At 41.7% G+C, this 23,827-nt stretch overlaps 1 protein-coding gene across 1 annotated transcript in view; it reads left to right on the top strand.

The window, feature by feature from the left end:
• LOC139153294 (uncharacterized) overlaps nt 1–20,576 on the top strand; it is a 32,689-nt gene extending 12,113 nt beyond the window's left edge. The window contains exons 5-11 of the mRNA XM_070727039.1: nt 1,909–1,980; nt 4,376–4,450; nt 6,752–6,870; nt 8,494–9,293; nt 14,980–15,084; nt 19,231–19,274; nt 20,517–20,576. Coding sequence (XP_070583140.1) covers nt 8,517–9,293; nt 14,980–15,084; nt 19,231–19,274; nt 20,517–20,559 — 969 coding nt within the window. The 5' untranslated portion in view covers nt 1,909–1,980; nt 4,376–4,450; nt 6,752–6,870; nt 8,494–8,516 and the 3' untranslated portion in view covers nt 20,560–20,576. The remainder of the gene's footprint in view (nt 1–1,908; nt 1,981–4,375; nt 4,451–6,751; nt 6,871–8,493; nt 9,294–14,979; nt 15,085–19,230; nt 19,275–20,516) is intronic.
• Nucleotides 20,577–23,827: the final 3,251 nt, after the last annotated feature.

Genomic DNA, 23,827 nt, shown 5'->3' with positions numbered 1-23,827 from the left:
AAGGCAGGCAGGAAGGAGAGCTCCATTCTTCGCGCCTTTTTCCCGCCTTCCGTCTTTGGGGCCCAGCAGGAGAGCGCCAGAAACCGCGGCATCGAGCAGGAACCGGGAGGTCGGAGGCACCGGCACGGCAGCGCCCGCCCAGCTGAAGGTTCCCTGTCGTCATCGGCAAGTGTCCTTTGGGGCTCGGCGGGAGGGCACTGGCGGTGGGAGCGGGGGGGGGGGCCGCGGCTGCAGCGGCACAGGCAGTCGCGGGGAGATGGCGGGGGGAGCGGGGGGCGGCTAAAGCGGCCCCGGGCACCGTTCCCTGTACGCTTTTCCAGGGGCGCGCAGGGAGCCGCGGCCACCCGCCCGCCTACCGGATTTCCCTCCGCGCGGCTGGGGAGGTGGATTCGCCGCCCCCGCCAGCCCGATCTCCCTCCAGTGGCTGGTGACGTAGTTCTACCGCCCTCGCCAGCCTGATCTCCCTCCGTGGGGGGGTGGGGGGCGACGAACCGACGACCGGGGGCTGTCCGTCCGTGTTGGGTGGTGCAGGGCAGGCACAGGCAGCCCCAGGGGAGAACAAGGGAGGGAGAGAAAGGAAAGAGAGAGTAAGGGAGGGAGAGAAAATTGAATGAAGGAGGGAGAGAAAGAAAGAGTAAGAAGCAGAAAGGATAGAGAAAAAGGAAGAGAAAGGGAGGGGGAGAAAGGAAAGAGGGAGGAAGGGGGGGAGAGAAAATTGAATGCAGGAGGGAGAGAAAGAAAGAGTAAGAAGTAGAAAGGATAGAGATAAAGGAAGAGAAAGAGGGGGAGAAAGGAAAGAGGGAGGAAGGGGGAGAGAAAGAAGATATGAAGGAGGGAGAAAAAGAAAGAGAGATAGGAAGGAAAGAGGGAGAGAAAGGAATGAGAGAGAAAGGGAGGGAGAGAAAGGGAATGAAAGAGGGAGAAGGGGTGAGAGATAGAAAGGATAGACAGAAAGGGAGAGAAAGGAAAGAGAGAAAGGGAGGGAGAGGAAGGAAAGAGATGAGAGAGGAAGGAGGAGACAGAAAGAGAGGAAGGAAGGAAGAGAGAAAGAAAGAGGGATGGAGAGAGAAAGGAAGGAAGAGAGAGAAAGAGGGAGGGAGAGAGAAATAGAGCGAAAGGGAGGAAGAGAGATTTTTTTTGTCCAAACTTTTTTTAGCGCCCCCCCCCCCATGTTCCCCAGGATTTTGAAAATATGAAAAATGTGCCGCGGCTCCAAAAAGGTTGGGAAACACTGCTGTATGTGTATACAGTATATTTTTCCCGCCTTGTGTTTACGCCCAGAAATGGTACACCTTGGCTTCCGTAGCTCCGCCCATCAACCTCGGAGCGAGCTGCTTTCCCAGCGTCCCCTGCGCTTGCGTGCGTCTCTCCCTCCCCCCCTTGCCTCCATTCCGCCTCCTACTCGAACCCCTTCACTCCCCCCCACCGCACACAGACGCTCCGATCTTGGCCGCTCACCCGCCTTCGGAGAGAAGCGGAAGCCCCTCCCCTCCCGGCGTGAGGTTTTGTTCATTCCTCCTCCGGCCGCGTGCGCGGTGACTTCCGACCAGTAACCCCTCCTCCCCCCTCCCCCCCTCCCCCGCGTCCCCGGCCCGGTCTCCCTTTCCTTCTTCTCTGTTTCGGTTTCTGACTAACGGTCTCCCCTCGGATCCCGACGGGAGTACAGCAGAGCCGGCTCGGCGGAGCCAGGCCTGCGCCGGGGGGGAGGGGGTGAAAGCGATGTCAGGTGGAGACTCGGCAAAAAACCAAGTTTGCTTAAAAAAAATTCTGGCTCCTAAATTTTTTGGCTGGCTCCTAGATTCTGAACAACTTTGTCGACCCCTGGCTTATGCACTACCTGAATTCTTCCTGTTTTATTCTGCTACCTTCAATTGTGCCAAACTGATAACCAGCTCTTTTGTCCTTCAGGATTTTCAGCCATAACCCACTGAGAAAGATTGAGGATTCACATTTCTACAAATTGCCCTCGTTGAAATTCCTGTAGGTGTGAAGTTGCTCTTGGCTTTATTAAGGGTTTGTTTACTCTGGAATGTATTCAGCTCCCCCCCCCCTGATTAATTTGACTTGGGCTACTATATCTGAAGATCAATATGGTCCTTGGTCAGGGTCAGAATTACCTGGGTCCAGATTTTCTTACAGCCATAGAATAGCATAACCATGGACCATAGAATAGCATAACCATTAACTGTCAGCGCTTTAACATTGTCCAAGATCAAGAAAAAAGATCCCACAAGAAGACTAGAACTAGGTTTCATTAAGATGGTTAGGTAATTGGCCTTGAAGGCTCAAGGAAAAGTTGATAACTAAATAAATCACAGTGTTAGTTTTGTGAGGAGAAAACAAAATAGGCATGAATTACATGTGTATGTAAAGAAGAGGAAGGGTAGGAAAGCATTATATATTTTGCATTTGCAGTTGTCAGCATTTCGTTAAATTAATGATAGAGTTTTAATCCTGGGTCCTGGATCTAATACAGTACTTAGGCTGGAATTTATGAATGAATCCATGGAATCACAATCACATGAAGTTGCTTTAATTCTACATTTGTGTGTTTGTGTGTGTGTGTGTGAGCACACAGTAAAAGGAACCGTCCCAATATACAGTGATACCTCTTCTTACGAACTTAATTGGTTCCGGGATGAGGTTTGTAAGGTGAAATGGAAAAGCGATTAATGGATGCAAGCCCAAAACTCACCCCTTTTGCCAGCTGAAGGGCCCGTTTTTGCGCTGCTGGGATTCCCCTGAGGCTCCCCTCCATGGGAAACCCCACCTCCAGACTTCCGTGTTTTTGTGATGCTGCAGGGGAATCCCAGCAGCGCAAAAACGGGTGCTTCGCTGGCAACGGAAGTCCGGAGATGGGGTTTCCCAGCGAGGGGAGCCTCAGCGAAATTGCAGCATCGCAAAAACACAGAAGTCCTCGAAACCCCACCTCCGGACTTCCATGTTTTTATGATGCTGCGTTTTCGCTGAGGCTCCCCTTGCTGGGAAACCCCACCTCCGGGCTCCTGTTGCCAGTGAAGTGCCCATTTTTGTGCTGCTGGGATTCCCCTACAGCATCGCAAAAACACGGAAGTCCGGAGGTATTGCTTCCCATGGAGAGGAGCCTCAGGGGAATCCCAGCAGCGCAAAAACGGGCACTTCGCTGGTAACAGAAGTCCAGAGGCAGGGCATCCCAGTGGTGGTGGCTTGGGTTTGTAAGGTGAAAATAGTTTGGAAGAAGAGGCAAAAAAATCTTAAACCCTGGGTTTGTATCTCGAAAAGTTTGTATGATGGGGGGTTTGTAAGATTATTATTATTATTATTATTATTATTATTATTATTATTATTATTATTTATTAGATTTGTATGCCGCCCCTCTCCGTAGACTCGATGAGGTATCACTTATTTTGTACCCACTGGAAGACTAGGCCAATTGATTGATAAAGCTAAGTTTTAGAATAAGTGTTGAAGCTTAAGCCTTGTTCAAAATCAAGAGTTAGTATTTTTATTTGTTGTAAACTTATCAGAAGACATCACTATTCCATCACAACAAAAGCTTTGTGAGTTAGGATGGCTGAGGATGAGTGGCTGATCCAAAATCACCGAGCGAGTCCAGACAATTAAGTGGAGATTGGAACTTGGGTCTTCCCATGCCCAGATTGGCACCTTAATCACTCTGGCAACTCCTGTGGAAACTAGTGCCAACAATCTCAGTGATGGGCTGTGATTATTTAATAGGAAAGAATATCTTCATGTGTATTTATTTTCTTACTTTAAACACAGATTCACATATGGCAGGATTGACATAGTGACATTTGAAACTCAGCTTCAGGGCTAAGTCATGGCAATTTTCCATTCCAGCTCTGCCTGATGAGTTTTATACAGTATTGTTCAGCAGAAGCAATCCCTTTCTTACCTCCCTACAGCAGCTAGTCAAATCATTTGATTACTTTTAAATTACCACATCGTTATTTGTGTCCTTTTCCTTAAGGACTTCAGAGCCATGAAACAGTAATATTTATTCATTTTATATTGGAGCAATCCAATTAGATAAACTGAGTTCTCAACACTTAAATTGGTTATTGAATATGAAAAATGGCTACCAAATGTGTATTATGTTTGCTCGGTGTACTAATCTATAAATATATCGTGCTAATCTAAACAAAGAGCACAAAGTAAGATTTAAAATAATCTAGTTTTGCCTATTATGTCACTGTAGATGCTAGGTCTTAACTTGGTTAACTGTGTTGTAAGCCCAGTGATAAGCTAGGCCAAGGAATAACCAATGAGACCAAGTCTCCCACTCAACTTCACGAATTTGTTTTCACTGGCTGTGTTTTACAAATTGTCTACCTCTCCCTATCACTGGAAAAGTCTGCATGTTCTTTCTTTGCAGGGACCTTGGTTCTACAGAAATAACCATAGACATACTGGAAAAATTGCTCAAAATCTCCGTCAAGTTGAAAACTCTGTAAGTACCTCTGATCTTTTTCTGTAACTTCCAAGACAAACTGGGAAGGGGCTATATTATCCCTTCACTTTTTTTTCTCCTCTCCTACTTTTGAAAATGGCAATGCAGATATTGTGATTTCCTCCTGGGGAGCATTTTACTAATATTAAAACTAATAGCTCAAGCCACTATTAATACACTTTCTCAACAAGAATGTTCAGTTGCCGTGGATGTTGCCTATGGATATGGTGGTTGTCCCAGAACATTTTCTGTCCACAGTACATCTTCAAAACAAGCCAGAGTTTCTTGAAACCTACCAACTAAAATTTATTAATGGAAACATCAAAACTGGCAGGTAAAAATCCCTTAGAGATAGTTTGTACACTGCCGTCAGTCATGCTATTTTGCATACATATGAACTACAGGTAAGAGGAAGAGCAGGGACATACAAGAAATATTCCATCCATGTGAACACTGATAAGGAGTTTAGGATTAAGTATCTAAAATACTTTTAATATAGTACATGTTTACTTTGTGGCATATATGTCTGGAAAAGACTAGTTAACATAGGAAGTAATCCCTGAGATCAAACTATAGTATAAGTCATACATTTATAAAAATATAGAAAGATATAAAAGTGTCTTAGCCAAATAGCCTACAATAATATTGTCTACGCAGAGGGATATGGCAAATTTTTTGTAAGCTCTGGTAAGTAGTGTGAGATTGCCAGAGCAGAAGCTACGTAGGATTAGGTTTACAACTCTTGCAGTGTGACAGCTAGCCCTTTTATAGGGAACTGTCAGATACAACAACCAATAGCATTTGAGCATTCTCCCGCTCAAATGCTGGACCTGGGTGAAATCACGTATAAGCTGTCAGTATATAACATGTACATTTTAGGATTAATGATCAACAATAAAAGAATTATCCATCAAGAAATATGCCATAGATTAGCACCAGGTAAGCAAACAATGTAGAGCTTAGAAAAGATGTTCATATCCTGTGATCTGTCCACATCTACAAAGATCAAGTAAAAGCTGGACTTTATAGAAAAAATGTTGATATTTTTTAACTTTGATGTTGGAGAACATCCCTGAGATTGTCACAGATAACTAAGGAAAGAAATAAATCATAAAAACAAGTTTAGAATTTTCACTCAACTCATGTCCAAGTCCATATTACCATACCTTGGACATATTATATGAGGACAGAGCTCTCTTGAATGCTAGGAAATGTGAAACAAAAGAAAACCTGAGGTCATGGGAGCAGATTGTCCTGGATTAGTCTGTCTATATGATTAGTAAAATCTGACACCAAAATTAACATATAATTAATGTTGTACAAACCCACTCTGTGTAATTCTTTATGATTCACAGTGTCATATGAGCCCAGAAATTTGATTTAATTAAATTAACCCTGATTGAGTTTACTATGAAGAATATGCTGAGAGCATAACTGCTCATTGATAGAAGCTTTTAAGTTTAAATGTTTTCCCAATCTCATCTAAAATTATCATGGATTGAACTGATGTATACCTTTTTTAAACACACATTTCAGTTTTATCTTTTTCTTCTTATCAATTCTGAACATTAGAAAAAGTTTTGTTTCTCTGCGGAATTTCTGTTTTATGGCATGAAAACTTCAGCATACAGAGCATATACATTACCTAGATGCAAAGTTTAGCAAGTTAAAACACCCTGGGAAGTAGAGCTAAGACCTACTATCTATTAAAGTTAGAACTGGTGCGTTAAATTTACCAAGAGTGAACATAAAAATTTCCCTGTCCAATCAAGTCTGATTGTAAGAGAGATGCTCATCTCCATTTACTATCTCAGTGTATTAACTCCTGAGCAATTGCACCTCTTAAATGTACAAGGATCTGATAAAGCCAGATTCCAGCAAGATTCTACTACTATACTTAAATTCTGAATTCAAGGAGAGTCTCTAACTTGTAGCACCAGCCTGCATAAATATCTGGAGAATTCTAGATACACAAAGCCTATGAAACTTTTCCCTGCCTACACAATTTAAATCTAGTAATGAGGCCCTTTTCCTGATGGCTCTCTGCTTTATCCCCTTGATGTCTAATGCTGCATAGAAATAAAATATCTTTTCCTATTAGTCAGATATTCTTATATTCCCATGCTGGGGACTAATTTTCACCATTATTTGTTACATGTATCTTAACTCCTTATTACTTCAACCCAGTTTTGAGCCACATGGACAGAGAGCTTTTCTTGTTATTGTTCTAAACTGATTGAACTGTAGCTTGTAGAAGTAATAATAAAAATTTGTGAAGCCCTTGTCCTTTTTCATCCACAGTATTTTGCCTACGAAACTGTCCTGCTGCCTTTGCCAAAATCATGATACCATTGAAACCTTAAGTAGTACCATCAAGTTGGATTGCCCCAAAGAATGTGTCTCAAATGTTTTTGACTATGGTAAGCCAAAAGAACTTTTCCAAAATACTTTGTATCCATTCCAATCCTTTCACAGTTCTAAGTAAATTTGTAAAAAAACAAAACAAAAAAACCCAGGGATAGAACAATATGTGCAAGTGGGAGATGTGAATTGTTTATTTACAAATTACTGATTGCATATTAAATGGATGTATAACCAAGCATTGGCATGCACATAAAATTGATAAAGTCAGATAGGGTTTCCCCCTCTTAAATTCTCTTATCATTTCTGGTATCTAATCTGAAAAGATACTTTCGCAGGTAATATGACCTCCATGCCATGTATAGGTAGGGGTGAGCTCTAGCCGGAATGCTAAATTGCATCTAGCAACCCACCCCTGTGTACAGGTCATTTTAACCAAAACCATGAATTAGACCTCAATTAGGGTTGTTACATGATCTTGGGGTCACCCAAGATTACTTGCACAGACATATTTCGTGACCAGCTGAGGCTTCCAGGATAATCCCATATAGAGTATTGCAAAAGTCCAAATATGTGAGTGATCAAGCAAACAACCTCCAATATATACTCCAACCAGGAAAGTTTTCACTAGCCCACACAAAGTTCAGCAAAGGCCATCCTAGCAAAACTGGCCACTGCTTTTCAAGCAGGAGCCATGTGTCCAGGAGAACACCCAGATTATACTCCCTGACTTAATGCAACTCTATCCAAGACCAAAAATGACAAACCCTCAGATAACAGAACCCCTCCTCCCGATAACCACATGGGTTCCTCTCATCTCTACTGAAAACTTGTTACAGTGTCTTTTTGAGATTTGTCTTCTTGGAACCATTGATCACTCAGTCCAGCATTCTTAATTGCTCAGTCTAAGCAAAGTAGACGAGGGGGATGTCATTAGCTATGAGGGAACTAAAGATCTGGAAGTCAGGGTTGATCTTCCTTCTCCATTTAGTGACTTGTGATAATGAGATATTGTTTCTCATTCTCAGATTATTTTTCCCTTAGTTAGCAGAAAATAGTAGAAGCATTTATGATTTAAAGGACTTGATTTTAAAAAAAAATTTAATCCAAAAATCATGTTAAGTGGTCTAATCTGGTATCTTCTATATTTCTATGCTAGGATTTATATGATCTGTGCTTTCAATCTTATATGAAAAGCACCATGTTGGGGAAGGTTGGTACAGTCCATAAATCAAATCTGATTTGTATAATGACCATATATTATCAGTATCAAATTCTACTTTCTCAGTGAGAAGTCTACCATGAGTAGCTATATGGTTCTAGTTTTCAAACAGATTGTCACCACTAACTCCTATGTTAGGCCAAGCAAGCCAGTTTTCTTACATTTTCCTTTGGAATATAATATCATCTAATCATCCAAGCATCAAGATATTCTACAGCAATGATTATAATCATTTAACATCCATAGTGTAATATGAAACATTGTCTTCTTAAGAGTAATAGGAACTAATCCAGGGTTTAATGGCTACCAGATTGAACTTGTAGGTCACATCTAATGCTAGTTGAAGAAACTGATTTATATCTAACAAACTCGGTTATCTGTTCCATCCATAACATTTGCTATCAATGAAAGAAAATCCCTGATTCCTTTTTTTCTCTTTCTTTTTCTTCTTTCTGAGCAGAGAAAGAGGAAGTTTGGGGAACTATGCAAGATGAAATAAAGAAAGTACTGGAAACCAGAAAATTAAATGCCACCAGCACACTAAATATTATCGCTGAAAAACCTGAACATCATAATGTCACTCTATCACTCTTGGTGACCCATGGACAGACTCATTTAGGTATCCATTTTCATAAACATATCCCAGATGCTTATAAATCAGTCATGGGATTAAGTAAACTCATTCCTGATGAATATGTGGATGTGCAGTGGTCTAATAAAAACGAGTTGGAGAAGCTGTACAAGTTAACAAATTTGCTAGAGGTGGCTCTTAAAGCAAAATTAGTAGAAAAAGAAGAGGAGACTCAAGCGCTGGCGGTCGAAAAGGAATTGCCTGTAGACATTTCAGATAATGGCAACATCATTCTGAGCAATAAAAGCTATCGGAAAAATTTAAAGCACTATCTGAAAAGGATAAAGAGAGACCACTGGCTTGGAAAAAATCCATTTATTCCTTTGAGAGACATTGCTGACCGTTTGCTTCAGGATGAATTAAACATAACATTGGCATCTATCTTCCCAAATGAATCGCAAACTGTTATAAGGAAATTATTTTATGACCTGGTCTTTCTTCTCCACATGAACTGCAGCGAGATGGATTGTTCTGAATTAATCTTTAACCTGAATCATATCATGGACAACTTCACTGTGGAAATCAATCAACAGACACCTGTTCTACGGAACTTCAACATTTGGCCCACTAAGAAAGCAAATGATATGATTACGGCAAGCTCCAGAAAAATGGAGAAACCTTCTGATGAGGTAAATGACAGATAAGTAAACCTAGATAAGTAGTCCTAACAAGTACACTATTTGGAGTTTTAACAATCTCTGATTCCCTAGATCTCTCTCTCTTTTTTCCCCCCAGGAGACCAAGGGTAAATTAATTGCACATGCATTTCTGTAAAGGCCATTGCTGTTTTTGGATAAAAGCCTTGTTAGGTTGTTTAACATAATGTGCATGGATAAAGACTACTTCTCTGCCCGATACCCATGTCTGAACTCAAGTGACAGGTGTATATAAGTAAAGTTCTTAAAAATGGTGATCAGCATCTTGGGAGAGTAGCATATAGCATAAAGCTAAAGTGAAAAGTGAAATAAAAGCAAAACGGGGTTCTTCAGAATTAAATCAGAGATTTCAGATATGATGATACAGTTTTAAGGAAACTAGATTTGTAAGAACTATTATTGCTTTTAAAGGGAAGATGGATTCAAAATATGCTCCTTTTCTAGGGAAGTGAGCTTTCATGTGGATTAGAACATGGGTCTGCAACCTTGAATACTCAAAGAGCCATTTGGACCTGTTTCCCACAAAAAACATTGGGAACCACAAAGCCTGGATGGGCATGGCCAACTCAACATCACTCCCACCCAGTCACATGACCCCACAGCCACGCCTACCCAGGTTTTGCAGCTCCCATTTTTTATTTGGGAAATGGAACTCTTCTTCCCTCTCATTTCTGTTTTTCTCTTTTTCCTCCCCACCCCTCTCTTCTTTCTTCCTTTCTTTATTTCCCCCCTTCTCTCACATTTATTTTCCTCATTCTCTATCCACTCTCTCATTTTTCTCCCTCTTCCATTTCTCTTTGTTGTTCTCTTTTTCCTCTCTCTCATTCTCTCCCTCCAGCTCTCTCTCATTTTTCTGTCCCTCTTCCTTTCTTCTTCTCTCTCTCATTTGTTTCTCATTCTATCCTTCTAGCTCTCTCATTTCACTATTGTTATGTCCTGAGAAGGTGGGAAGTTTTCACTCCAGTCTGACGAAATGGAGCAGGGAAATTCTGATTGGCTCCTTCCCAAAAGGGCTCCCTATTTAAACCCCCGCCAAAAGCAGATAAGGGCTGATATTTGCTCACTCTAACCAATAAAGAGCTGAAGTCTCACTGTAAGTCTCCTGCCTGTTTGTTTGTTTGTTCGTTTGTTCGCTCGCTCGCTCGTTCGTTCATTCGATCGTTCGTTCGTTCATTCATTCATTCATTCATTCATTTATTTATTTATTTATTTATTAGATTTGTATGCCGCCCCTCTCCGTAGACTCGGGGCGGCTAACAACAATAATAAAATAACATATAACAAATCTAATATTTAAAATAACTAAAAACCCTTATTAAAAACCAAACATACACACAAATATACCATGCATAAATTCTACAGGCCTGGGGGGAATGAATATCTCAATTCCCCCATGCCTGACAACAGAGGTGGGTTTTAAGGAGCTTATGAAAGGCAAGGAGGGTGGGGCAATTCTGATATCTGGGGGGAGCTGATTCCAGAGGGTCGGGGCCACCACAGAGAAGGCTCTTCCCCTGGGTCCCGCCAAACGACATTGTTTAGTCGACGGGACCCGGAGAAGGCCAACTCTGTGGGACCTAACTTGTCGCTAGGATTCATGCAGCAGAAAGCGGTCCCTTCAGTATCTGGTTGACTGGTGAAGCCGGGATGGTGCGCATGAGCAGGGAGACCCTCCTCAAGTGAGTGGCCAGGCTCAGCCAAAGTGCAACAAAGGCATGCTTGGGGAGGGCGGGCACTCACCTGAGGAGGGTCTCCCCATTTTGTGCAATTTACTGGCCCTGTCACAGTGGCCAGGGGATCAACACACACATACATGTGCATGTTGGTAATGACCTTTAAAGCCCTACATGGCATTGCACCAGAATACCTCTGGAACTGCCTTCTACCGCATGAATCCCAGCGACCAATAAGGTCCCACAGAGTTGGCCTTCTCAGGGTCCCGTTGACCAAACAATGTCATTTGGCAGGCCCCAGGGGAAGAGCCTTCTCTGTGGCGGCCCTGGCCCTCTGGAATCAAGTCCCCCCAAGAGATTAGAACGGCCCCCACCCTCCTTGTCTTTCGCAAATTACTCAAGACCCACCTTTATCGCCAGGCATGGGGGAACTGAGACATCCTCCCTCAGGCTTTTATATTTTATGTTTGGTATGTATGTGTTGTATGGTTTTAAATTGCTGGGGTTTTAGATATGTTTTATTTTAATATTAGATTTGTTTCACTGTTATATTGTTTCTATTACTGTTGTGAGCCGCCCCGAGTCTTTGGAGAGGGGCGCATACAAATCTAATAAATAATAATAATAATAATAATAATAATAATAATAATAATAATAATAATAATAATGTTTTAAAGCTGCGGCCCAGCCCTTTCTGTCATCCTACCCACCCGAATCTCATTCCCACCTTGCCAGCTGTCATGTACAGACTCAAACTCAACCCGGATAAGACGGAGTGGCTGTGGGTTCTGCCTCCCAAGGACAATCCCATCTGTCCGTCCATCACCCTGGGGGGGGAATCATTGCCCCCCTCAGAGAGGGTCCGCAACTTGGGCGTCCTCCTCAATCCACAGCTCACATTAGAAAACCATCTCTTAGCTGTGGCGAGGGGGGCGTTTGCCCAGGTTCGCCTGGTGCACCAGTTGCGGCCCTATCTGGACCGGGACTCATTGCTCACAGTCACTCATGCCCTCATCACCTCGAGGTTCGACTACTGTAATGCTCTCTACATGGGGCTACCTCTGAAGAGTGTTCGGAAACTTCAGATCATGCAGAATGCAGCTGCGAGAGCAGTCATGGGCTTACCTAGGTAATGCCCATGTTTCACCATCACTCCGCAGTCTGCATTGGCTGCCGATCAGTTTCCGGTCACAATTCAAAGTGTTGGTTATGACCTTTAAAGCCCTTTATGGCATCGGACCAGAATATCTCCGAGACCGCCTCCTGCCGCACGAATCCCAGCGACCGATTAGGTCCCACAGAGTGGGCCTTCTCCAGGTCCCGTCAACTAAACAATGTCAGTTGGCGGGCCCCAGGGGAAGAGCCTTCTCTGTGGCGGCACCGGCCCTCTGGAACCAACTCCCCCCGGAGATTAGAACTGCCCCTACTCTTCCTGCCTTCCGTAAACTCCTTAAAACCCACCTTTGCCGTCAGGCATGGGGGAACTGAAACATCTCCCCCTGGGCATGTTTAATTTATATATGGCATGCTTGTGTGTACGTCTGTTAGTATATGGGGTCTTTTTTAAATCTTTAAATATTTTAAATCTGTCAGATTATTTATGATTTGTTTCCACGTGTTGTGAGCCGCCCCGAGTCTTCGGAGAGGGGCAGCATACAAATCTAAGTAATAAATAAATAAATAAATAAATGTAAGCGAGGCTGCTGTCAGTCACAGCCGGGTTTGGCCAATGTCTCGGTGAAGAGCAAGCAACTGAGGTACACCCAGCACCAACAAGAGCTGGAAGAAGCTCCTGGCGCTTCTTCATCCCCCCCCCCCCCGTCGCCCTTACCTTCTCAGGCGAGGCGAGAGGGACTGGGAGGGGAGGGTGAGGGGTGGGGATAGCCAGTGGTAGGACAGGGAGCCACAGCAGAGGGCACAAAGAGCCACATGCAGCTGTAGGACAGCAGGTTGTCAACGGCCGGATTAGAAGAACTGCAAGTTTTTGCAATATTTCTTTCATAAAGATGATAACTGGCCATTAAAAAATGGCATAATCAAATGTTCCCTGTGCTAAGATAACAGTGATGATAATGATAATATCTCATTGCCTCCGTCCTCATTTATCAACTGCTTTTGAAATTTGACATGCTATCTCAAAGGAACAGAATGAACATAAAAAATATCTAAATATTTTTAATGCTAAATTTTGCAAAACGTTTTCTAGATAGTATTTATTTACTTATTAGATTTGTATGCCGCTCCTCTCCGAAGACTCAGAGCGGCTCACAACAACAAAACAGTACAAATCCAATTGATTAAAACAATTTAAAACCCCTTAATATAAAAAGTAATCATACATCTCATATAAACCATACATAAAACAGAAACGGCCCAGGGGAATCAATTTCCCCATGCCTGATGACAGAGATGGGTTTTAAGGAGTTTATGAAAGGCAAGGAGGGTGGGGGTAATCCTAATCTCCAAGGGAAGTTGATTCCAGAGGGTCAGGGCCGCCACAGAGAAGGCTCTTCCCCTGGGTTTCGCCAGATGACATTGTTTCGTCAACGGGACCTAACTGGTTGCTAGGATTTGTGCGGCGGAAGGCAGTCCAAGATGAAATGAAACTTGGACCATAATAAGCATACTATCTATATTAAATAGAATTTATCTAAAAATCTTATTTAAAAATCATGATTTTTCCAATAAACCATGCATAGTACTACACATAAAGAAACTAACCATCGCTTGTTTTATCTATCTCCTGGCTACTTTAAAAAATATTTTTACATATATTGCATTTTTCATCTCCTAGCAGCAAAAATACTTTCCCCATCTATATTTATAGGACTACATTTTTGTCAGTGATTTATGAAGAGTTTGGTTACTTATTTTGTAAAATTATCTTTTATAAAATGTATGTCTTGCATGTTCATTTCAATTTAATAATTCCAAAATGGATTTATTATGAGCGTGTATTTTAGAAGACTCTGCCTATAGGGTTCCCCACCACCACCAATATAATTACATTTTAAAAATGAAAATTGTGTTTTTGGGGGGGGGGGCTAATAGATGGTTTGGCATACAGACTCCAGATTCCACCTGTCCAGTATTTTAAGATATCAAAAAAATCATCAGGGAGAATTACATGTCACTGTGGAGGGGGTGCAAAAGTTCTGAAACTTGCCTTTATCTTACCTTGAGTTTACTTTGAATTGATAAGGGCCTTCGGCCATGATGGCAAACCTATGGCACCTGTGCTACAAGTGGCTTGTGGAGCCATATTAGAAAGCACGTGAGGCGTTGCACTATGTCAGCTCCAGAAGCATGTACACTCCAATCAGCTAATTTTCAGCTTTGGGGAAAATTTCACTCTCCGGAGGCTTCAGGGAAGTTTCTGAAGCTTCCTGAAGCCTCTGGAGTGCAAAAAAGAGCACAAACAGGAAGTCCATTTATCCAAACTTCTGATTTACCCATTTGGTCGTTTTTTTCACTGTTTCAGGCCTCAGTGAGGCCTGTGCAAAAGCACAGGGAAAGGGGGAATTGTGTAGGAGCAGTGCATGGAATGTTCATGCATGCGGGGAATGGCTGTGGGTAGGTGTGCGCGTGCTTGCGTGCTCACACACACATACATACTATCCTTTTAGCATGTGAACCAAAAACGGTTCGCCATCCCTGGCCTTGGGTGTGGCAAAATATAAACCACTAATAAACCAAGATTGTATGTTCAAGATAATAAGCCATGATTAAAACATGTATTAATAATTTTTTAAAAAAATAAGATTATAGTTGTTGCTAAAATTGTACAGGTGGGATGATATATGGGCTAAGTTTTCAAATTAAGCCAATATTACTTTAGCATTATTTGATAATCAAGCTGTTATAGGGCAGCCTGATACATACTGATGAGTACATGTTGCTCCCTATATAATTAGTAAGGATGGGGAAGATGTTAAAATAAGCGAAGACCCATCTTCCATTTTCTTTCTCTTTGTTTAACCTTGCAGTTAGCAAAGCAAGGAATTCCATTATCTAACTATGGCCAAAAGAAGTTGTGTATTTGGATGACAACAGTGATGGCTGTTATGATTACACTAATTATATTGACTAAGGTAAGTATAATATTTTTATTGAGATCCTTATACTAATTTACTAACCTACTATATCTCAAAGTCCAGTAGCGAAAAGATAAATTTCTCCAAACTTTCAATATATTGCTTTAGTGAAGAACTAATTTATTTATTTATTTGATTTCTATACTATGCTTCTCAGACGACTCAGGGCGGTGTACAACCGGAGCTCAAGCTCAACCCGGATAAGACGGAGTGGCTGTGGGTTTTGCCTCCCAAGGACAATCCCATCTGTCCGTCCATTACCCTGGGGGGGGGAATTATTGACCCCCTCAGAGAGGGTCCGCAACTTGGGCGTCCTCCTCGATCCACAGCTCACATTAGAGAACCACCTTTCAGCTGTGGCGAGGGGGGCGTTTGCCCAGGTTCGCCTGGTGCACCAGTTGCGGCCCTATCTGGACCGGGACTCATTGCTCACAGTCACTCATGCCCTCATCACCTCGAGGTTCGACTACTGTAATGCTCTCTACATGGGGCTACCTCTGAAAAGTGTTTGGAAACTTCAGATCGTGCAGAATGCAGCTGCGAGAGCAGTCTTGGGCTTACCTAGGTATGCCCATGTTTCACCATCACTCCGCAGTCTGCATTGGCTGCCGATCAATTTCCGGTCACAATTCAAAGTGTTGGTTATGACCTTTAAAGCCCTTCATGGCATCGGACCAGAATATCTCTGAGACCGCCTTCTGCCGCATGAATCCCAGCGACCGATTAGGTCCCACAGAGTGGGCCTCCTCCGGGTCCCGTCAACTAAACAATGTCGGTTGACGGGCCCCAGGGGGAGAGCCTTCTCTGTGGCGGCACCGACTCTCTGGAACCAACTCCCCCTGGAGATCAGAACCGCTCCTACTCTTCCTGCCTTCCGCAAACTCCTCAAAACCCACCTTTGCCGTCAGGCATGGGGAAACTAAACATCTCCCCCTGGGCACGTTGAATTTATACATGGTATGCTTGTGTGTATGTATCTTAGTTAGTATATGGGGTTTTTTAAATTTTTCAATATTTTAATTAATTGGATTATGTATTGGATTGCTTTTCACTTGTTGTGAGCCGCCCCGAGTCTTCGGAGAGGGGCGGCATACAAATCCAAATAATAAATAAATAAATAAAAACAAATAAATAAATAACAATAGACATGTATATAAATCTAATATAAAAATTATTATATTAAAAAACTAAAAAAATTTAAAACCCCATTCATCCCAACACAAACATCCACGTTCATGATCTCGATACTCACGGCCCCAATGCCTGCCGGCAAAGATGGGTCTTCAAAACTTTGCGAAAGGCCAGGAGGGAGGGGGTGGTACATATCTCTGGAGAGAGTTCGTTCCAAAGGGCTGGGGTCACCACAGAGAAGGCTCTTCCCCTAGACCCCACCAAATGACATTGTCTGGCCAACGGAATCAGACTAAACTCAAATGAGAGTTTCTAGCTGAGTACAGAAAACTACCCAAAATAATTTGCTGCCTAAATTTGAGCAGCAGAGGGGGGGGGGGCTTAATTTACTTTGGCACCAATGAAAAAAGATTATGTGAAAGCCTCTTATTCTCTCTAGCTGGAATTGAATTGAGTTAATTTATTTGCATGCTGACATAATAGAAATGGAGAAGTGCCTTAAAATTTGAAAGTAAACATTGGTTACATTATGTATATAAACTATCTGAATCTATTCCTATTTATATTAACATGTAAATACTAATCATCTCCTATTCCAAACAATTATAGAACTACTTCCCCTTTCTTATCATATACACCTATTACAAAATCAAAATGAATAAGTCGTAAACTCCAAACCGCCTGCTACTTCGCATGCTCCCCCAGTTTCCTTTCCCCTCTGTCCTAATCTTACCCCCTTCAGCATCTACCAACTTCTCATTTTTAATCCTCTATTTATTTATCTATCATCTATCTATCTATCTATCTATCTATCTATCTATCTATCTATCTATCTATCTATCTATCATCTATCTATCTATCTATCTATCTATCTATCATCTATCTATTTATTAGATTTGTATGCCGCCCCTCTCCGTAGACTCGGGGCAGCTAACAACAATAATAAAACAACATATAACAAATCTAATATTTAAAAAATCTAAAAACCCGTATTAAAAACCAAACATACACACAATTACACCAGGCATAAATTGTGTAAGTTTGGGGGGAATGAATATCTCAATTCCCCGATGTGTGACGACAGAGGTGGGTTTTAAGGAGCTTACGAAAGGCAAGGAGGGTGGGGGCAATTCTGATCTCTGGGGGAAGCTGGTTCCAGAGGGTCGGGGCCGCCACAGAGAAGGCTCTTCCCCTGGGTCCCGCCAAACAACATTGTTTAGTCGACGGGACCCGGAGAAGGCCAACTCTGTGGGACCTAACTGGTTGCTGCGATTCTATACTCTGAATCTATTCTTATTTATATTAACCTGTAAATACTAATCATCTCCTATTCCAAACAATTATAGAACTACTTCCCCTTTCTTATCATATACACCTATTACAAAATCAAAATGAATAAGTCATAAACAACAAACCACCTGCTACTTCGCAGACTCCCCCCTGAGGTGGGGTTTCCCAGCGAGGGGAGACTCAGTGAAATCGTAGCATCGCAAAAACCCAGAGGTCCGGAGGTGGGGTTTCGAGGACTTTGGTGTTTTTGTGATGCTGCGATTTCACTGATGCTCCCTTCACTGGGAAACCCCACCTCCGGACTTCCGTTACCAGCGAAGCACTCGTTTATGCAATGCTGGGATTCCCCTGCTGGGATTCCCCTGCAGCATCACAAAAACACAGAAGTCCGGAGGTGGGGTTTTCCATGGAAGGGAGCCTCAGGGGAATCCCAGCAGTGCAAAAATGGGTGCTTCGGCTGGCAAAAGGGGTGAATTTTGGCCTTGCATGCATTAATCACTTTTCCATTGATTTCTATGGGAAACATTGTTTTGTCTTACAAACTTTTCAATTTAAGAACTTCGTCCCGGAACCAATTAAGTTTGTAAGATAAGGTATCACTGTATACTGCAAAATCCCCATTCCCTTCGCACTCTGGGGCCAGCCAGAGATGATATTTGCTGTTTCTCCAAACTACTCAAAATTTCTGCTACCAGTTCTCGAGAACTGGCTGGATTTCACCCTTGCCTGCTGCAGGTCCTATCCGTCAAGGAATTTTGGCTGGTGAGGTTCAAGAGAAGGTCCTTCTCTGTTGTAACTCCTGTCCTTTGGAATATCTTACCTCTTGAGGTGAGATTCCACCCATTTGACCTTCCATAAGGGCCTGACCTGGCTCTGCCAAATGGTGTGGGGCATCAATGGGGGAGTATCACACAGAGCTGGTTGGTCAATTAAGAGGCAATCCCACCTTCCACCCAATGCACATCCTGCTTCCTCCCTCCCTCCGTTTTACGTTTTAGTCATTTTTTTAAATTTATTAATTTTATCTTTGATTGTAACTTCATTTTTATCATTTTATAAATAATTATCTTTTATGGTTTTAATACTTTTAATGCAATAAATCATCTAGGGTCACCTTGAAACAAGATGGATTTCAGTTAATAATAATAATAATAATAATTTATTAGATTTGTATGCCGCCCCTCTCCGGAGACTCGGGGCGGCTCACAACAATAGTAAAAACAATATTATGGCAAAACAAATCTAATATTAAAAAGAAGCATATAAAAACCCTATCATATTTAAAAAAACAAACAACACATACATACCAAACATAAATATAAAAAGCCTGGGGGAAGGTGTCTCAGCTCCCCCATGCCTGGCGGTAAAGGTGGGTCTTGAGTAATTTACGAAAGACAAGGAGGGTGGGGGCAGTTCTAATCTCCGGGGGGAGTTGATTCCAGAGGGCCGGGGCCGCCACAGAGAAGGCTCTTCCCCTGGGGCCCGCCAAACGACATTGTTTAGTCGACGGGACCCGGAGAAGGCCAACTCTGTGGGACCTTATCAGTCGCTGGGATTCGTGTGGTAGCAGGCAGTTCCGGAGGTACTCTGGTCCAATGCCATGAAGGGCTTTAAAGGTCATAACCAACACTTAAATCTAATAAATAAACAAATGGCCAGGCCAAGCTGGGCAGGTAATGATACAATATGCCGCAGAACGTATTAATTTTAATTTTCTACCAGTTTCTCAGAAGCAGAAAAGGAGCCAAAGGCGCTTCAAAGAAAGGGTAAGTAGCCTCCCTGTGCAAATTAGGATTATTTCTCTTCAAGAGTTTTTGAAGTGGTTCAGAAGGCATCTGCAGATCCACATTTACAGGATACCTAAAATTCATGCCAGAAAGTAAGGGACTAAAACAATATTTTTGCTTTCTTGAAGTTAGACTTTACCTGTTATGGCTCTTGGTTAAGGATCAGAATGATGGGAACTGTATTCTAATGTATCCAACTGTATTCCAATACACAAGACAAATTCCTTGTGTGTCCAATCATACTTGGCCAATAAAGAATTCTATTCTATCTGTAAAGAATTCTATAGAGTTGGGGCAGGGGTGAAATGCTACTGGTTCGGCCCAGTTCGGGTGTACCAATAGCGATGGCTGCCTGTTATTTGGAGAACCAATAGCAGCGGCAGCATGAGGCTCTGCCCACCCACCCAGACCTCACCATTTTGTTGTTTATAATCCTCTGTACATGCACAGAGGCTGAATAAGCATGACGACGGCGCATAAGCAAAGCATGCAATTTTAAATCAGTAGGGAAGGTAAGTAGATTTAACCGCTGGGTTGTGGATTGGAGAAAGTTCCACACATCCTTCATAATATCTGTATTCATCCTAGCTGAAGGTGATTCTTTTTATGCTTCACGGCAACAGTTTTTGCAAAAGATTATAAAATTTTCTCCTATATAAAGGCAGTTTTGACTTTTCCATTCTGGAGCATCAAAAATATATTAGAAAAAGGAGCAGGTGCTCCTTTGCTGTACATTTATTGTATGGCTTCTGTTGCATATATGTGGATTAAATTTCTTATAGTTTTTCTGTCTATCTGATTCTAACAGGTAAAGAGGCTTTTTCAGTTTTATTTTTGCCTTTGTGTTAAAATTGCATTTTTGCATAGATGTAGGATAGAGAAGTAACAGGCCTGTCTTAGGACTCCTTTAATCTTTGCTATGTGCAATTGCTCTCTTCTGTTCTTTTCTGAATCATAGCTATTCAGCATGGCAGAAATTCAATAGCAATGAAATGTCAAAATTCTTCCTTTTCTCAGAAAAATAATGGCACTGTATATTGATATATATAGATATACATTATTATATAGATAATTATGTTAGAAGCTCCTGAGAATAAGGATCCTGGATATCCTACAGTGATAATACTTGATAAAAGTTGAACAGACTGTTTGGAAGAATATCTACCATATTACAATAAGTACATTGTAATGTCATTTTTAAAATTCTTTTTATATCTACAGAATTTCAGGAGAGGAAGAGGGAGATGAAGAAAACCTATTATAGTATAATATATAGCTGGAGTAGAGCTGTATATCACATAAGCCACTGTAAAATTGTCTTTTGTGGTTTATATTGAATGTTATTAAATATATTATCTGACATTTATCCATTTTATTGCTATCTTTATCCTAATACTTAAAAACATTTCAGAATAGCCATTATCTCATCAGGAACAACTGCATTACATTGACTACATTGATAAAATTTATACATTTCCTGGTGCCAGAAATGTATAGAACCTTCACATGATGTTTGTATGGAGTCAAGCTTACCTTTGCCCGTCTACATTCATTTATTTATTGCATCTCTATAAAATGTTCAATAATATTTTCAGGTTCCCAAATAACAGTATCTGTACAGTATCTGTGTATATTTGTAACTTATCAATAGGACTATAAATTCTAACGTAATAGCAGGGAGTGAAATAAAACTCATAGTTCGACTTAAGAATTCATAACATTTACAGCACAAAATGAAAATGTAGTGGATATTAAAAAGGCCGGGGAATAAAACAATATTCACTTGATAGCAAAATAACAGAATGGCTATTCTCGTTTTTTTAGTGAAAACATTCTGTGTTTTATTTTTCTGACTTCATTTGTCAGGAGCATCTGAAAACAACCTCTAAGGCGGCTTTCAGGGTGCAAATTGAGATGTGAGATTTCTAAAATGTTGATCCCAATTCAAATGTAGAACCCAGAAACATTCTGTGCAGCTAATAAATCACTGGAGTCGAATGGCAAATTGCTTAGTCCCTGAAAAATCTTGTAGCATTATTTTGGCCATCCAAAAGTTCAAGATCCTTAAAAACAATATATTGTGGAAGCTAATCACAGCAGGATGAAGAATAGGCCAGTTGTCACGTGGGAAAAATATAAACTAACTTATCAGCTGAAACTAATAAAAAATGTTTCTTGTCACAGAGGCTGATCAGGTTCTTAGGGGCAACATTGGATCAGGAAGCTCTGGGATTACCCCATTCAGAATTGATGAATACTTTTTACCAGCAGTCACCAACTTTTCTGGCTCTCAAGTCGAGGAGGGAGAAGGGGGAAAGGGATAGTTTTGTGCCTGTGTGCGCCATTTGTGCAAATGCAGCTAAATCGCTCCTTCTCTTAGATTAGTCTCACTTGCCTATCACCTTTCAATTTCACTAGTTTAATGATACAACCCAGTTAATCCTTCATTCTCACTTTCCACCAATTCTCATCACTGCTTCACACTTTTTACTCTTTTACTTTTTGGACCTGTCCTTGACAGCCAGTTTCTCCTACACCATAATTAAGGGGTTCTTCCTGTTACATCGGCAAATTCCTGCTCTCCCTGTCGCCCCTGAGGTACCCCTCTATGATGCCTGCCCCTCCAGGGCTTCACTTCACCTCTACAAGTCTCCAGACATAGAAGAACAAAGCCCTAATTCAATCTTACAGAAAAATGTTGTGCATGTGCCAGCCCTTCATGGTTGGGGAGGTCAAAATGCAGGCACAGCAGGGATTCCAGAAATATTCTTGATTGTTGTAAGTTATTGTCCAGGTTATTCTGTGCTCTTGTATCAAACAAAATCAAAGTAGGGTTATTTTGCTTAATATTTATCCCCCTTTTTAAATAGGGGGAAAACAATGCAATTTTCTCCATAACCACAAACCTGTGAAGTCCATTGGGCTAAAAGTTGGAATCTGGGCCAAAGTCACCCAGCTGGCTTTTAGTAGACTAGAACTCAAGTCTCCTGGCATATAAATTGATGTCTTGACCACTAAACCACATTGGGTTTTGAAAGTAATTTTAAGGTGTTCTTTCCTTGTGCCATCTTCCTGTCTCAGGAGAGAATGATCTTCCCTCAATGACTCATTCCTTCCCTGAAGTCAGCTGTAAATGCCTCTACAGTGTTCCCTCAATTTTCGTGGGGGATGCGTTCTGAGACCGTCCGTGACGGTCGAATTTCTGCGAAGTAGAGATGCGGAAGTAAATACACTATTTTTGGCTATGAACAGTACCACAAGCCTTCCCTTAACACTTTAAACCCCTAAATTACAATTTCCCATTCCCTTAACAACCATTTAGATTATTACTCACCATGTTTATTTATTAAAATTTATTTTAAAAATATTTATTAAAGGCAGGCGAAAGTTTGGCGATGACATATGATGTCATCGGGCAGGAAAAAACGTGGTATAGGGAAAGAAACCACGAAGTAGTTTTAAATTAATATTTTTTTAAAACCGTGGTATAGACTTTTGCCAAAGTTTGAACCCGTGAAAATCAAGGGAACACCATATAACATGTAACCTGGTTCCTCCTGGTTTGGACCGGTTCTATAGAACTAATAGTAACTTGACAGCCTGGGTTGTTAGAACCAGCAGAGGCCCAGGCCTGTTATACCCTTAAGCCAGTGGTGCCTATGTCACCACCATCTTGTTTTTAGCTTTTGTGCATGCACAGCAGCTTTTTTGAAAGTACTGCATGTGCGCTTCTGTGGCACATTCTCAAGCAAAGGAAACTGGAACCACCCCTTTTAAGCAGTGAAAAGTTTCAGGGATATCAGCCCTAAATTCAGCATCCTTGGAAAGTGGCTAATGGAGACCTCTTGAAGTTTAAAACTTCTTAGCAAAGAGTTTTCTCTTTCTCTCATTCCAGCTGACTAAGCCCTTTCTTGAAAAAGATTTGGAGGAAGGTTAAATTATTATTAAATTATATCAACCCATCAATATCCCCTGAGCCCAACTCACGTTCTAGCTCCAATTCAACTGTCTTCAGAATGATTAATCTTAGATGGGATCTCATGATTTAAAGAATGTTTTGCACACATGGGGGTGGCAGATCCCACGTGAGACCCACAATTTAAATCCTACGTAACTTTAATGTACTGATCTGATTAAATTTGCAATGAAAATGAGAATGCACTTTAGGAACAGATTCCAGTGGACAAAAGTTATTTTCTGTGTGAACCAATATGTTACACGCAATGATTCCCCTATGGCAGCGGTCCCCAAACTACGGCCCGTGGGCCGCATGCGGCCCGCTGAGGCCATTTATCCGGCCCGCCAGTGATTGACACGAGGACAGGGAAAAGAGAGCAAGAAAGAAAGAAAAGGGAAAGAGAGGGAGGGAAAGAGAAGTGGGGAGGAATGAATGAATGAATGAATGAAGGAAGGAAGGAAGGAAGGAAGGAAGGAAGGAAGGAAGGAGGGACCGAGGAAGGAAGGACTGTTTTGGGGGGGGGGTAATTTTTTTTAATTTTTCTCTTAACATACATTCAAACAATACAGTGTAC

The sequence above is a fragment of the Erythrolamprus reginae genome, chromosome Z (genome assembly GCF_031021105.1).
Source record: "Erythrolamprus reginae isolate rEryReg1 chromosome Z, rEryReg1.hap1, whole genome shotgun sequence".
Taxonomy (NCBI): Eukaryota; Metazoa; Chordata; class Lepidosauria; order Squamata; family Dipsadidae; genus Erythrolamprus; species Erythrolamprus reginae.
This window is presented reverse-complemented; position numbering and strand designations above follow the sequence as displayed.